The sequence below is a fragment of the Nannobrachium achirus genome (genome assembly GCF_963921795.1).
Source record: "Nannobrachium achirus genome assembly, chromosome: 16".
Classification (NCBI taxonomy): domain Eukaryota; kingdom Metazoa; phylum Chordata; class Actinopteri; order Myctophiformes; family Myctophidae; genus Nannobrachium; species Nannobrachium achirus.
The window spans coordinates 25,953,859-25,969,977 of NC_137823.1; the positions used below are offsets into that span (position 1 = coordinate 25,953,859).

The window sequence follows — 16,119 nt, forward strand, 5'->3', positions numbered from 1 at the left end:
GGCAACGGGGGGCCAATAATAGAGTTATGGGCGGTATTCCTTACGTTCTAGCACCTACCTATGAGTTGAAGTAGATGTGAAGTGGGCGTGAATGGGCTTGGAAGTGGGATGCGGCTCTAAGAGGAATGTAATAGTAGATACCGTATATCTGTTTACTACTACAGTACTACAACTACTACCTTTCCTTTTATATCTCAGAATCTACCGTCTCTGACTGAGGAAGAGATTTCAGAGTTTCTGGGAAAGTTGAGCTCAGTCACTGAAGACAACACTAAGGAAGTTGTTTCATCACCTGCCAACATTGGTGCCATTGTTGGCATACTGAATAGTGTGGCAAATATAAGTATACCCATAAGTAAAGCACTAATGAAGGTAGGTCAACTATTATACAGTATTATTTGTTTATTTTGTGTCAACGTTACAATATTTCTGCATTTTAATTTATCTTAAATGTTTGAAAAGTATATCCAAAATAGTCCCTCGAGAGCAGATTTATTTTAATAACTGGACAAAATGTAAACAACTAGTTATACACAGTTCTTGTATTTCTGGCTGAGGAATACCAACCAACTAGAAATACATCTTCAAAACAACATTTTGTGCATATTTATTTTTCTTCTTATTTTTTAGGATATCCTGACTACTGTAGATGTTCTCATATCTGATGCATCAAAGGATTCATGGAAGATTTTAAATGACAACGCCACTAAAAGCAAAACCTCAGAAACAAGAAGTGTTGCTGCTCAACGTCAAAGTGGCTCAAACTTACTCAATGCTATTGAAACAATAACCGGTAACCTGAACAATGACTCTTTTGTCATTGAAACGACCCTCATTACCTTGAACAAAACCACGTTAACAGCCGCCTACAACAACGGTTTGAAGTCTGTTTTTATAAACATACCAGATTCTAACATTCCTCGCAGTGTAAATATCACCACTGTGATATTTGTCTCAATGCATAATGTCCTTCCCACAAGAAATGCCACCAACAATGATACAAATTCCACTGTCATCAATGGAAATGTGGTTCTAGTCAAGACTAAAGCCGCTATCAAGAATGTGTCTTTCACCTTTGATATTTTTAATGAGACTCTGGGCATTGACCCTCAGTGCGTCTTCTGGAACTTTAGTCTCTTCAGAGGTCTTGGCGCATGGGACACTGAGGGATGTATGGTGGTGAATCATGCTAATGGGACTGTGACCTGCAACTGCAATCATAATGAATGGCATTTTTATAGCGCTTTTCTAAGTAAGTTGCAAACTCAAAGCGATTTACAACCGTCCATTCATTCATACTCCTTCTCTATCCTCGTGTCGCCCTTTATTCCGTTTGACAAGGAATTTCAAGACATTCTGGACTACATAACCTACATTGGAGTCGGCATATCCATGGGTTGCTTGGTCATATGTCTCATTAATGAAACCGTCATCTGGAGGAAAATTAGAAGGAAGAACACCCGCATGCGCAAAGTGTGCATCGTCAACATTGCTGTGTCGCTCCTGATTGCAGACATTTGGTTTATTATCAGGGCAGCCATTTCAGAGCCACAAAAAGTCTCAGCATGCACTGCGGCAACTTTCTTTATCCATTTATTCTACCTGTCCATGTTCTTTTGGATGCTGACATATGCTTTGCTGATACTAAGCAAAATCACAATAGACATCATGTGGCGTTGGTCTTTAAAAGTCCAACTTGCTGCTGCCTTCTATATAGGCTATGGAGTACCTCTCATCATTGTCACTATAACCTTAGTCGTAACTGCACCCGATAATAATTATATCAGAAGAAACGAGGTCTGCTGGCTGAACTGGGACCCCTCCAAGGCACTCTCCCTGCCCTCATGATAGTGGCCATAAACTTCTTGATCCTCATTGTAGTGACGTACAAAGTTTTTGAAAACATAGACCTATTTCGACTATGTAGGAAGAAAGATGTTTCGGCGTCTGAAGAGCAGCGTAACCTCAGGACTGATGAGCAACGGCGTGCTGAAGAGCAGCGCGCTAAAGAGCGGCGTGCTGAAGAGCGGTGTCTCCTCCTGAAGACCGCCAAAGCCAGCTTTAAAATTTTGGCTACGCTAACGCCCTTTTTCGGAATTACATGGGGTCTGGGAGTAGGAACCATGACTTCTCCACACGACAAAGGAATCCATGTTACGTTTGCAGTCTTCAATTCCCTACAGGTATCTGACACAGAGCAGTTTAGTCTAGTGAGCAGGAAGGGTTTTTCTGCACCCACCGGAAATATATTTCTAATCAGTGTTTCCTTATTGGGAAAAAAATTTGCTGAAAATGATGAGCTATGTTAAAAAGTTGTCAAAATGTCCTATCTACCCCAGAACCCCTTTTTTTGGTAATTGGCTCTGGCGAAATTGTGTTAAGGCAATTATTAATTAAATAAAATTACATAAATAGACATGGAAGTCTTGACAAATAACAACAAGGTGAATATCACTGCCTCATTTGTCTATAGAAAACTTCCCATGTCTGTTCAAGTTGAGCCCAAGATGACCTTTGTATTTTGAAAATTACTCTTTCTGTAGACAAAATTCTAATTACTCTTTCTGTATTAAAAATTCTGCACTAGGCCTATACCTAAAATATGAGAAAATAGGGTATTTTAGTAGCTTTCCAGAAGCCCTAGTATCATGCACCCCGAGGATATAGATTTCTAATCAATGTTTCCTCATTGAAAAATCGATTATCACTATATATCTCAACCAATATTGCACTAAAATGAACAAATAATGTGTCCAGACCTATATTTTGAGGGTCAAGGATCTCGTAGAAACTATTCTTAAAATGGCCAGACCATGCTGGTGTGAAAATCAGTGCTGCCATTACAATATACAAATAAGGTGTCTAGAGAGATTCAGAGTTTTTAAGCAAGCTTCTTTAGCATATATAGCATAGAGACATGGGATGTGTCTATGCTATAGAGCCAGTGATATTCACCATAAAGTGCTGGGAATGAATCATCCTTGTTATCCTTCTTCCTTGGATGAAGTTGGTCATATTGAAAAGTACAATAGTAGCAAGTGTATGTATTTATTTATTTTTGTGAATTAATATTTGCCTTTACACAATTTCACAAGAGTGATATACCAAAAAAGGGGGGTTGGAGCAGATTTTGACAACTTTTTAACATAGCTCTTTATTTTCAGCATTTGTTTTCCAATAAGAAAACACAGATTAGAAAAAAAATCCAGGAGGTGCAGGAAACCCCCTCCTGCGCTAAAGACTAGTTAATATTATGGAGTAATGTACAACTTATGAATATAGAGTAAAGTATGTGGTACTGTATGAACCATAGACTTCAGGAGGCCAGAGTAACCTACAGAACCTGACCTGTTCTAAGGTTCTGTGCTCAGAATAGCACTGCTTCTAGTTTAATGTCAGTACGGCAATGAGGCCCTTGGAAAGTTAAGTGTTACACAGTTAATCCTGCATTTTAACTCATCTCAATGTTTCTTTATAAAGGGATTCTTCATATTGTTTTTTGGAACACTGCTGGATAAAAAGGTGAGTACATATCTGCATGGGACATTGCAATGAATGGCTTTCTGAGGCCACATTCTCATAATATAATTCGGTTTAGTCATGCGAATGGGAGGGGTGAAGTTGCTACATTCTTGCATATTTAATTGATACGTTTGCGCTCGCACTGCACTTTGTCATCCGAAACAAGGAATCGTCCACGTCTGTCCATGGGACATGTATGTATCCAAGCTGCATAATAATGCCTCCTCCATCTCCCTGTGTTTATTAATTCTTCAAGTTCAACTCACAATGTAACCGCAGGACCCCCGCAAAATTGCGGCACAGGCGTTAGCCTATTTATCTGCGGTCAGAAACGGGCGATCAAAAAATAAATCCAGCGGCGGCCGGAGGGACTCGCAAAATCTACCAGCAATAAACCAGACAGCAAATTCTTTAGCAAGATATGAATATCTACGAAGAGGAGAACGTCAACGTCTCTCAAATCGATCGAGGGAGCGGTGATCAGAAATTAAATCAATGAGGGGAGGGGGCGGCCAGCTGCATGGACCTTAGGCTAATGGTCAGAAATCTAATGAGAGCAGACGGCCTGGAGGGGGATTTAACTTTTTTTATATAACTATGGGTTTAACCAGCACATGGCTCTATATATACCACAATGTTTCATTGCCTGTATTTGAGACGGATGGATTCACACCAACAGTGAAGCGTTTGCTGTAGCGAATCGAAACCACCGTTTTTTTGTGGATTTGCATTCGTTTCTTTGATTCGAAAAAGAATATGGATGCGTCTTCACACATGCCCAAACGTTGTGTATTTTCCGATAATACGTTACAGGATTCGTTTTAATCGCAATAAAACGTGCCTGTGTGAATGCTGCCTGAAAGCCTTTACACTACATCTTTTTACCACATGGCCAGCCTTTATTTTCCCCGTGGGAGAAGGTGATAACAGAATTTGACTGTTTCAGTACCTAAAGATTCCATCCAATTTCGATTATTGGGGTCAGGAATTGATTAAAATGTTATTCTCAATTGAAAATGATTCCGGATTCAAAATAGATTTTTGATTCAGTACTTTGAATTTGAGGATCTACTTCAGCATTCACGGGAAGTGTTCTTCAGGTTAGGGTTAGGGTAATAACTTTATTATTATTTACTATATGCACAGGCACATTTCGGGCAGGGCCTTCCTCAGCATGATAAGTGATAAGATCATTGCATGCATTTGCGTGGTGCTTGTGTTTATCTAAAAGTACCTGAAAGACACTTCCGTGAGGGGGACTGCCCATAGGTCGCTGGGTCGAACAGCGTCGGCAGGTTAGATAATCACCCATGAGCGTCGGCAAGTTAGATAATCACCTGCGTCACGGTTACTGAGGTTAGGTTTAGGGTTAGGGTTAGAGTTAGGCATAGTTTTACTGAGGTTAGGATTAGGTTTTGGGTTAGAGTTTGTACCAGTACCAGGTGAAAACTGAACTGACAGTGAGCATCCTCTCTGCTAAGGAGTCACCATGTCAACCGTGGCAGCCGTTGTGGATACTTTGGTCAAATAAAATATATAAATTGTCACCCGGCATTGAGTGTTGCCCTTCTTATGCCACTTTACTGATCTCACTTTTCCAATCGTATTTCAGACTCTAAAATCAATTTTTGGTGAAAAAGCTGTAAAGGTAAGAGTTGTTTTGTCTTTGAATAACTATTCTGTGGTTAACAGTGCATCAATTACGTCTAACTATTCTGTGGTTAACAGTGCATCAATTACGTCTCAAATATCTATATATTTGGTTTTCCTTTCAGAGCATGGACAGAACCTTTTCAACTTTCTTAAGTTCATTCAAGTCCACTTCAAATGGTACAGTATGATATCATATATTAAAATTGCCTACTGTGTGGTGGGGCGGGTGGGCGGGCGGGCCAACGATGGACGTCATGAACGTAACATGCAGACTTGCAAGGTGCACCGTTGGTCCGATCTGCACCAAACTTGGCACAAACAATTTTCAGGGTTAGGGTTAGGGTTAACATTTCTAGTGATGAAAATGTAACAAACTGAGTGTCTTGGCTTGTCTTATGTCTGGTACAGTATAGATGTTATCTTCCCTCCTGCATCACTTGTTCCATTGCTGTACTGTCCTCTCTTTTATATCAGATGGTGCAACATCTAGCAGTACTGGTGCATCCATGCCATAGACTGTATAAAATATATGGACAAAGCGAAGCCATTGGTTTCTATGCAGCGCAAATGACCCCTTGGAATGGGTGTCGCCATCATAGATTGTAAAGGCACCGGAGGATGCTATTGGCTGCCAACGGTCACGTGCAACCGCAAGGATACTTGGGAGAATGTGTTGAGCTCTGCCGAAAATATAACAGACAAAGACGAAAACGTGGACCGCCCACAAGCCACAAGACAGCCAGCGAAAAACAAATCCAGTATGGCTGACACAGACGGACCGCAGTGACAGTAAATGTCCGAATAACTTTTTCATTTTGCCACGGAGATTTGTGCACCGAACGTTTGGACTCTGGAGTAGCCGCTGCAGCCGCCGCTAACCTGACCGGGCCGTCTAGGACTCTGTACCCCGCATTGGAAGCCTTATTGAGGACTCTCCTTTTGAAAGTGCCCGTGCAGTTCCGCTGGGTCTTATAATAATCCAGTTGTCCACTAGACTTTTCACCAAGCAAAAGAGGCTTCGTCCAGAGAAATATGCATGTGTTTATTCATATTTATTAACAGGGATTTGTGATGTTTATAGGACTGAAGTTGCATTAATAGTTTTCACACCTCTTAACAAAAGCTGTCAAGAATGTGACACCTATGTTAACAATATGTTTAATGTAGGAATGGATGCAATATGCATATTAATTGTCCATTGTGACTACAGTCTATGATTGTGACATGCAAGTAGCCTACAGTAGACGTGAAGCTGGATTCATGAATGGATTCATGAACTAATTATTGAGCTGACATGCAGTATCGTGGGTTAATTATTCCTACATATTAAAGAGGTTATTTCAATCAGCGGTTGTTAACGTAAATGCGCTTGATTCATGTCATTTTTGTTTGATTGAGGTATTTACAGTAGTACATCATTCAGCCTATTCCTCCTCTTTCTTTGATTCAGTCAATTTCATTCTGGTTTATATTTTGGAAATAAAATGTGAGATCAACCTATGCCTATTTGTGTGCGTTCCTATGCTAATTTGTGTGACATTTGTATGTGTGAATGTAAGTGCTAACTTAGTTTGACGTGCAGACTGTTCTATTGACAATTATACGGTAGCCTCAGTGTTATTTTCAAATGTTTTAATTAATACTATTTGGCGAGGCTAAATGTTGAGTGTTTCTTTTGTTTAGTTTTATATTCTATTATAGGCTATACCACTTTATATACGAGTGGTTACTTGGGGGAAATACATTATTACTTTAATAGCCGTTCTAAATCTACAAAAAGCCAGATAATTGCCATAACATCACGTCGCCGAAGCCTGCTATGACCAACTTCAAATTCCAAAAGAGCTCCTGACCCAGATCTCCCATACTCCTGGCTCCAACAACAGGTTTGAGGTATGTGGCAAAGGATACAGGATAGCAGGACATGCAACTTCATGTAAAAAGTGCTGTTTTCAGTTTCCAAAATGTTACATGAAATATTTGATAAATGGTCTGCAGTAGGCCTAATGTAAAGTAAGTCTGTGGTAGGCATATATGACAAATTATCAAGAATGCCATATGCCAATGTTAAAGACGAGTTTATAAAATAATATAGGCTTCCCTTGGCTTAGAACATAGGCTATTTTGGCTGTGAGTGGCCAGTGATAATCTGTAGGCTGGTGTCGATGTGTTTATGTAGGCCTATAGCTTAATGGCATGCCATACTTGCACAAATCATGACGAGAAAAAATAAAATAAAGACACATTATTTTGGTGGCATTATATATAGGCTCTCATAAGTTGTTACACAATCGGGCAGTAGGTAGCCTTCATAATAAATAAATACCAAGTCGTGTATTTATGGCTGATATGCCTATAAGAGTAAATAAATTATAGGCGTATTAACAAAAACGATGTTTTAACATTTATATAATTATAGAGAATATATGTGTGTTTATTTATGTCCTCACTCATTTTAATAGCTCTGGATTAAGCGTCTGCTAAATGTACATTGTAACCTGGGTTTGTATAATAGTTTTATTTTGTAAAAATCTTTATACGTACAAAGAAAACCGATCTACAAGCTAACAGTGCATCGCATTACGACGAGTTGTTAGCTTGTATATCTGCTCTGGGTAACTAGTGTGGTGTGCATGCAGGCTGGCCGCATATCAGTTTCATCAGAAGTCGGCCACGCCGCCCGCAACTTTATCATTTATTTTAAAATAAATTGGACCAAATTTCAACAAAACGCATAATGATGGTGATTGATTGATCGATAGGAACCATAAAGTATTCATGAAAATTTTAATTAAGGTTAGAACAGAAAAGGGGAAAATGAATGGGGTCCAATGGAGAAGAATTCTTTTTGCGACCGGCCGAGGGGGAAAACAGCGCAACTAGCGGCCAATCATCCGTATTGGAGTCATTTTAAATCGGCAGAACTATGCCCCTGATCCATGCCCTATTCCAATACTTAACAGCACAGCAGGCAATCAACATAATTACCAAACAAGCCAGCCCAGATGGCTCAGGAGTTACCAGAAAACAATAATTCCAGTCTTTCACCGTGTCATCCACAAGTGTCTGGCATCACATTTGTCGTTGACTCGTTGGATATGCGGGCATTGTCTGCAAAAATGTCATAAGCAGATTAGGGAATCAATTCCTCTGCTTTTGATGTTCCCCAACGTTTTATCCCTACTTCTGGTCAGGCTGAATTAAATGTATGCATTTGACTGTCTGTTATTTTTTATACTAGCGTCTAGTCGGCGACCTGGCCAACTCGGGAATGATGTAAGGGAATGAATGCCCCGCCCTTTAATGCAAACCCCATTATACCTGTTGTCATAGGACCCGTCTTGACCATCTGTTTGCCTGTGTCCATTTATGCCCATATATGGAGATATCTGTATCTGTCTGTCTGTCGGCGTCCATTTTATGTCCATATATGGAGATCACTGCAGATATAATCCTGGGTCCATTTTATGCCCATATATGGCCATATATGGAGATATCTGCCTATTTGCATCCATTTTATGCCCATATATGGAGATCTCTGTATCTGTCTGTCTGTGTCCCTTTATGCCCGTATATGGAGATCTTTGTGATTCTGCGTCCATTTTATGCCCATATATGCCATATATGGAGATATCTTTTTATCTGCGTCCATTTTATGCCCATATATGAGATCTCTGTCGCTTTTTCTTTGTTTCTTCTTTAAGCATATGGAGATATCTGTTTATATGCGTCCATTTTATGCCCATATATGAGATCTCTGTCGCTTTTTGTTTGTTTCTTCTTTAAGCAGAATACGCAGCCTGCTTAAATCTGCATCATTCAAGTCATCCTCCCAGTCCCACGCTTTGTTGCTTGTCTTATGTTTGTCTTGTCTCTTTTATTTTCTTTATCTTTTTTGGAGCGGACCCCATTAATGCAAACCCCAATATACCTGTTGTCATAGGACCCGTTTTGACCATCTGTTTGCCTTTGTCCCCTTATGCCCATATATGGAGATCTCTGCACACACAGTACCGGTTGCGGAAAACTCTGATGTCAGACATCAGCTCTGCATACGGGCATTCATTTTATGCCCATATCTGGAGAACGCGCGTGCCGGTGGGAAGAAGGGTTCTCGAGATACGCGGATTACATACATACATACACATTCACAGAGATTTTTTGTTGACTCATGTGGAGTACGTGATGTCAGAGCCTTTTATGAAGTGATGTCACAATGAGTCAGCGCTTGCGCCGGTTTCCTCCGAAACACCTGATGTCAACAATCAGCTCCGCATATGGTGATTCCGAACGTTTCGCGCCGGCGTACGTGATGTCAGAGCCTTTTATGAAGTGATGTCACAATGAGTCAGCGCTTGCGCCGATTTCCTCCGGAACAGCCTGATGTCAACAATCAGCTCTGCATAAGGAGATTCCGAACGTTTTGCGCCGGTTTCGGAAAACCGTGCGTCGGGTCGGGTCGAGGCTCGGCACTGCACTCCGCGCCGCGTCGGGGAACGCGCATGCCGAATCTGAAGCCGGTGGGACGAACGGTTCTCGAGATACGCGGGTTACATACACGCAGAGATACATACACGCAGAGATTTGTCGCATTTATAGATAGATTACCCCATTAAACACGTTTTTTTAAAATATGTTAACCATGTTTTCAAAGTCAAATGTTTTAGGCCGGCTTTACACAAATCTGATCTTTTGGCCCGTCTTTTCACACTGCATTTGCAAGTGACACAGATCTGATCTGTGCGTTCTGACTGATTTTAACAGCGTCAGCCCAAAGCTGCCCTGCGTCTACATATCTGCTTTGGTTACCGTGGTAACGACGTCGGCGTCATGACGTCACGTCACAACATTGACGCTAGTTGATCACATGTTCAGGAAATGCGACATAACAGACAAGCGACAACAAAAACTTTTTCTCTCCTTTTCTTCACTCTTGTGTTTCGCTCTTCTCTCTGGTTGTATCTATTTAGCTCACGTGTTTTCTCTCTCCTCTCTTGTTTTTCTCATGTGCTCAGCGTGCTGGAATATGCGCTGTAATCAAATAGTAAATAATCGCGCTCTGTAATGACGTCGGGGCTCTGCGCTCGGGTTGCGCAGCACAAGTGACGCTTGGCCAGTTTGATGTGGCTTGCATGTGACCTGCATAACTCAATGGGGTGAATGTGGTTGCTGCTTTCAGACTGAGTCAGATGTCCTCAGATCCTATGGATCGGATTTGAAACTACCTCTGGATGTGGTTTTTCAAAATCGGATTTCATGTGACATGAATGTGACCTGTCTGGATTTAGACTATTTAAAAAAAATCGGATTCCACTTTTGATGTGACTCAGATCTGATTCAGGCTAGATTTTAGTGGCAGTGTAAAGCCGGCCTTAATGACCACTTCAGAAGGGCTGAGTGAGTACATATCTGATGATCAAAATGCTTCCTCCTCTCATCACGGTGCTCAGGAGGCGTAGATCCTGAACCAAATTTAGATTTAAATGTAGCCCCCATCCTGGTCTCTGATGTTGTCCTTGACTCCTTGTCAACGTCCAGGTCTTCAGCCTCCCCATGGCCTTGACCCCTATTTCTTTTTTTTAATTTCTGGATCAGTTATTGCACAAACTAATAACTTATATTTGTATACCTGTTTTGTGGAAGCAAGCGTATGTTTTAAAGTGTATCATCATCTTGGAGATATTATAGGTAATTGCTGTGTATCATGGATATCATGGATGTCCGACAGCAATAATATACTGTATTAACTGTTATGGTGAGCACTGCTGATTCCGACATGTCTCCTTTCCGACAGACACTAACCCTCTCTCTTACCCTAACCCTAACCTTAACCTCTATGGAAGTGTTGCCACTCTGACAATAAGAAGTCACTGTCGGAGTGGTGACATGTCGGAATGGAGAGAGCCCCCCCCCCCCCCCCATATGAAGTTCAGGTCATGTTTGATAAAAACATATTTTACTGTCTGTCTGTTCATGCTGTAGTCTACAGCTAACATTGTTTCCTAATATAGTTTCATGTGTAACCTTCATGCCAATAAAAGTCATGCTGAACAGAACAGCAAAGGTGAAAAGTGATTACACAATAAACATGACTAGCCTTCTTTTATTTAATCAAACATGACCGCTGTTATCAAGGATATGGCGGCGTCCAGCATTAGACCGCCTCATTTTTATTGGCACAAAAACGTCACACCAGATAAATGCTGGCCTGAATGTCACCAGAGGGAGAATGTTGATTCTTAGACTATTCAAAAGATAAGAATTATCACAGTTAGCAGTGCATACCAGAACCAGCATCAGCAGAATATTATTTTGTATTCTCAGCAGGAAAATCACCATTATAAAAACACTGTTCATGGCATTAACAGGAGGAAGAGTCATACTGCCCATAAGTCAGAAATCTCATTAGTCTGAATTTAATTAGGGTTAGGTTTTAGGGTTACGTTTAGGCATAGTTTTACTGAGGTTAGGGTTTGGTTTAGGTTTAGGCATAGTTTTACTGAGGTTAGGTTTAGGTTTAGACATAGTATTTTTCACCAGGTTAACATCACCAGATTCTGACTAATATGTAGGAACAATGAGATTTCGGACCAATGCCATGGCACCCTTTAAAACATTAACATTAAACATTAAAAACATTAAAACCTTCTTTGAAAGCTAATTTGAAGCATGTGAATTGAGTATTGTGCATAAAATGTTATAAATCACATGTTTTTTTATGACTATTTTTAAATTTTCAAAGTTGACAACATGACACACACCCCTTCCCTGTCCCTTTAAATGTAGGCCTATAAATTGTAGAGTCCTGACACCCCCTAGTGGCCTTGTTGTCACTACACCCCTAAGACAAAATATGTCCATTAACCCTAGAACACTAACGCTCAATTTATATATATATTCCATTAGAAAAATATGTATTATTGTTTTTACAATATTCCTAAAAAAGTAAAGGAGCTGGGAACTTCTCCTTTGGTCCACGGTCCACCTAGTTCGCGTAGCCAGGCTTACTCATCTGCGAAGAGAAAAGCCTGGTTACGACCATAGGCTGATACGGCATGAAACGGTGCTACTTCCGCCGGGAGAATTACCGGAAGACTGCAACGCATGACGTAATGTCCGTTAACCGCAGCACTTCCGCCACTTCCGGTGTATGCAGGTTCATGCCATTTACATCGCCTGTTGTGGCCAGGGTGCGGTCCACCTATTCCTGGGACATGTGAGAATGGTCCAGTGAAGGGTTTGACAGTGTAGTGCATTGATTGGTTGATTTTCATGGCGGTGTCTCTAGTGCTTCTCAGTGGTGAACAATATGGCATATGAAATGATAACAAAATGCACCATTTGCGGCTTGATTGGTTCTTTTGGGATGTATTGTTACACACGCATCAACATGTAAACTAACAGGTATACAGGTAGGCCAATGTTATGAATTACATTACCTTTCAATAGAAGCCACACTGAGGGCACTCTATGTCACCGCCCGCCTCTGCACTAACTAAACTGAGGACACACTCGGTGCGCATTTCCGAACACAGAACAAAACACACCCAATATGCAGCTGCACCCCTATTGGTTTTTATGAACACCCTGAACAGTTTTTAATTTGCTTCATTCAATATTTAGATATTTGATGTAAATGTTATCAGGCCCTCCTGCAGGACGCCTCGCCTCCCCATACACACCCCTTGTATCTTCAAACTCCATTTTAACCATGATAGTGTGGGGATTTAAGGGGAGCAAATGCTAATTTCGTGCAAATTTGTCTGAAAACGCAACATTTTGCACAGATGTAGCCCAGGGCATGCTCTAATGATTTAGCTAGGGTGCCCGAGCCGACGACCTTCGGGGTCGCCACAGCGGCCAAATCAAGTTGGGCTGCCATTGACTATCTATACAGGAAGAAAATACCCAGAATTTTTCTTTTCTTTTCTGGGTATTTAAGTAGGATGTGAGGGGTCTGACTTAGGGTTTGTCATGATTGCAGGCATTTGTTTTGCACAAAAACCATTCCTTGGGCTAGAAATGGCCTCAGAAAACGATGCATGTACGGGTGAGCATTCATGTTAGTCGGAGGCCTTATGTTTTTTTTCTCGTGCTAATCAATCTAAAAGTGCAACATTTTGCACAGATGTAGCTCAGGGCATGCTCTAACGATTTAGCTAGGGCGCCCGCCCCGAGATGGCAACCTTCGGAGTCACCACAGCTCCAGAAAACACCCACAAAACTCTGAAAAGTGATGACTCATTGTTCTCTGGGGCCATTTGTAGCCCAAGGCATGTTTTTTGTGCAAAACAAATGCTTGCAATGGATTCAGCATCATGACAAACCCCTAGTTAGACCCCTCACATCCTACTTAAATACTTAAATTTCTGGGTATTTTCCTCCTGTATTGAAAGTCGATGGGAGCCCAACTTGATTTGGCCGCTGTGGCGACCCCGAAGGTCGCAGACTCGGGCGCCCTAGCTAAATCGTTAGAGCATGCCCTGAGCTACATCTGTGCAAAATGTTGCACTTTTAGATTGATTAGCACAAGAAAAAAAAAACCCTAAGGCCTCCGACTAACATGAATGCTCACCCATACATGCATCGTTTTCTGAGGCCATTTCTAGCCCAAGGAATGTTTTTTGTGCAAAACAAATGCCTGCAATGGATTCAGCATCATGACAAACCCCTAGTTAGACCCCTCAGATCCTACATAAATACCCAGAAATATAAATAAATAATGTTTTTCTGGGTATTTTCCTCCTGTATAGAAAGTCAATGGGAGGCCAACTTGATCTGGCCGCTGTGGCGACCCCAAAGGTCGGCGGCTCGGGCGCCCTAGCTAAATCATTAGAGCAAGCCCCGGGCTACATCTGTGCAAAATTTTGCGCTTTAAGACAAATTTGCACGAAATTAGCGTTTGCTCCCCTTAAATCCCCACACTATGATAAATTAATCAAAAACACCCATTATTTTATCTGGTGACTCATACTAACCTCCTAATACGTGAGCAGGCCGTGTTTTTTCAATAACACTTTTCATTTATTTTGAATACGTTTTTATTGTATGAAGCTTTTTCCATTTTCCCAAAGAATTATTACAAATAAATGAAAAAGGCTATGCCTATTTAAAAAGCACGGCCTGCTCACATGTAGCCCATGTTTTACATAAACTCCACTTTGTGGCACTGTCACTTTAGGCTAGGAGCAAATATGCCAGCAGTTCTTTGTAAGCCCTCTGTGTGGCACTGTCACTTTAAGAGTTCCCTTTTGTTGGGGTCAAAGGTTGCACAGACAATTCTGGGAACATCTTGAATGAAAACAAGCAACAACCTGTGATGTGGAAGATTCTTTGAAGAGATTACCTTGGTAAAAATGCTATACTTTCATGGTGTGTTTTCACACATCCTTGATTCAGTACAGTCCTATATTTTGTGGGTTGAAGTTAAGATGATTAAGAATGCATTTTGGTGGTTGCAGATTGTAAACAAGAGGTGGAAGCTGTGAACTAGTAGTTATTTACATTTGGTTGAATCTGCCCTCTTTGCTCTGTAAGTACCGTAACTGTTTAACACTGATTGTATTTCTATTTCAGCATATTGAAATGTAAGAAAATGTCAATCTTGTTCTCATAGCAGATGTTTTACTGACAATGTTAATGTTTTTCTCAGTGGAAAAGGGGTGAAGTTTATCAGGGTTCAGTGTGTGAGCTGGCCATCCCAACATACTGTTCATTATCATACCTCCAGAATGACCCCCCATTGGGACAGCGCCCCCTGGTGATGCAACAGAGTAAACTCATACACTCCCGTACGCCAAAGTTATTCGTCGGCAGGGCTGTCACTCAAAAACGGAGGCACCACCCCCGAGTGCATAAAAGTGACTTCCGCCAATATGGCGTTCTCTTTTTGCTCCTCTGCTAGTGCACAACTTGAGCGAACTCAGCCATTCCAGATTTTATTAATTTAGCCTGAAGCAACGGCCAGGAAGTCGCCCATCGGTTTTAAGTGAATAATATCTGTACGTCAGTTTATTTCTACTCAGTTTATTTCTACTCCTACTTCTTCGGTTTACTCACCTTTTCCCTCGGTAAAGTTTCTTCTCTCATCCCTCAGACCGGCTTTGTGCGCTAGCTGTTTGTAGCTTAGCTGCTAGCTTGTTAGCTCCACGATGTCTGCTGCTCAACGGCCCTCGCCTAGCATGCTGCTAGCCCAGCTCCCCAAGCAGTGTGGTCTTTCAGGATGCAAGAACCTTATCGCTGGTGAGGACACCCATCCGTATTGTATTGTCTGCCTGGGTACGGCACACGCTCTCTCTGCCCTGGCTCCGCCATCCAGGGCTCCGGGCGTTTCCTGCCCCATCTGTGTCGGCTACGAAGTGGTCAAGCTGAAGGGCCGCTTCGACATAGCCTCGGCCGGCCACGGTTCCTACTCCGGCCTCGCTGATGGAGCCAACCCAGGCGCCTCTCCTCCCGGGCCACAGCGCTGCTCCCTGCCCCGAGGTTAGGCCTGCAGCAGCCCCGCCTAACGGGGGCACCAGTGGCCCTGGTGCTCACCGGCCGGCTGCTGCAGCTCCGCGGGATTCTGCTACACCGGATCCCGCCCTTTCTCCTACTGGTTCGACTGCCGCCGTTCCACGGAAGAAGGCCTGTAAGTCCACCCCAGCCATTCCTACGCCAGGTCTGGCTTCTCTCTCGGTGGCCAACGTTCCGGAATTCCGCCCGCTGACCGTGGGTGATATTCCTCTCTCCCTCTCTGTGCCCCAGCTCCGCGCCATGAAGGCAGCGAGCGAGCGAGCGCTCCTGGCACCCCAGCGACGGGGAGGATTTCCCCCAGGAGGACCAGGACATGAGTGGAGAGGACTCCGACTACGAGGAGGAGGACGACGAGGAAGAAGGACAAGAGCTGCCCTCCTTCCAGCTACCCTCCGACCAGGGCGGGGAAACTGCTACGGTGACTCCTCT

At 42.3% G+C, this 16,119-nt stretch overlaps 1 protein-coding gene across 1 annotated transcript; it reads left to right on the forward strand.

The window, feature by feature from the left end:
* Nucleotides 1-957: 957 nt before the first annotated feature.
* Nucleotides 958-15,289, forward strand: LOC308300928 (adhesion G-protein coupled receptor F1-like; the record flags this gene model as incomplete). Its single annotated transcript, XM_080744825.1, has 5 exons — nt 958-1,213; nt 1,295-1,675; nt 1,882-2,183; nt 3,481-3,522; nt 15,272-15,289. 5 exons carry the CDS (start codon nt 958-960, stop codon nt 15,287-15,289), a joined length of 999 nt encoding a protein of 332 aa, XP_080600951.1.
* Between the last annotated feature and the right edge of the window lie 830 nt (nt 15,290-16,119).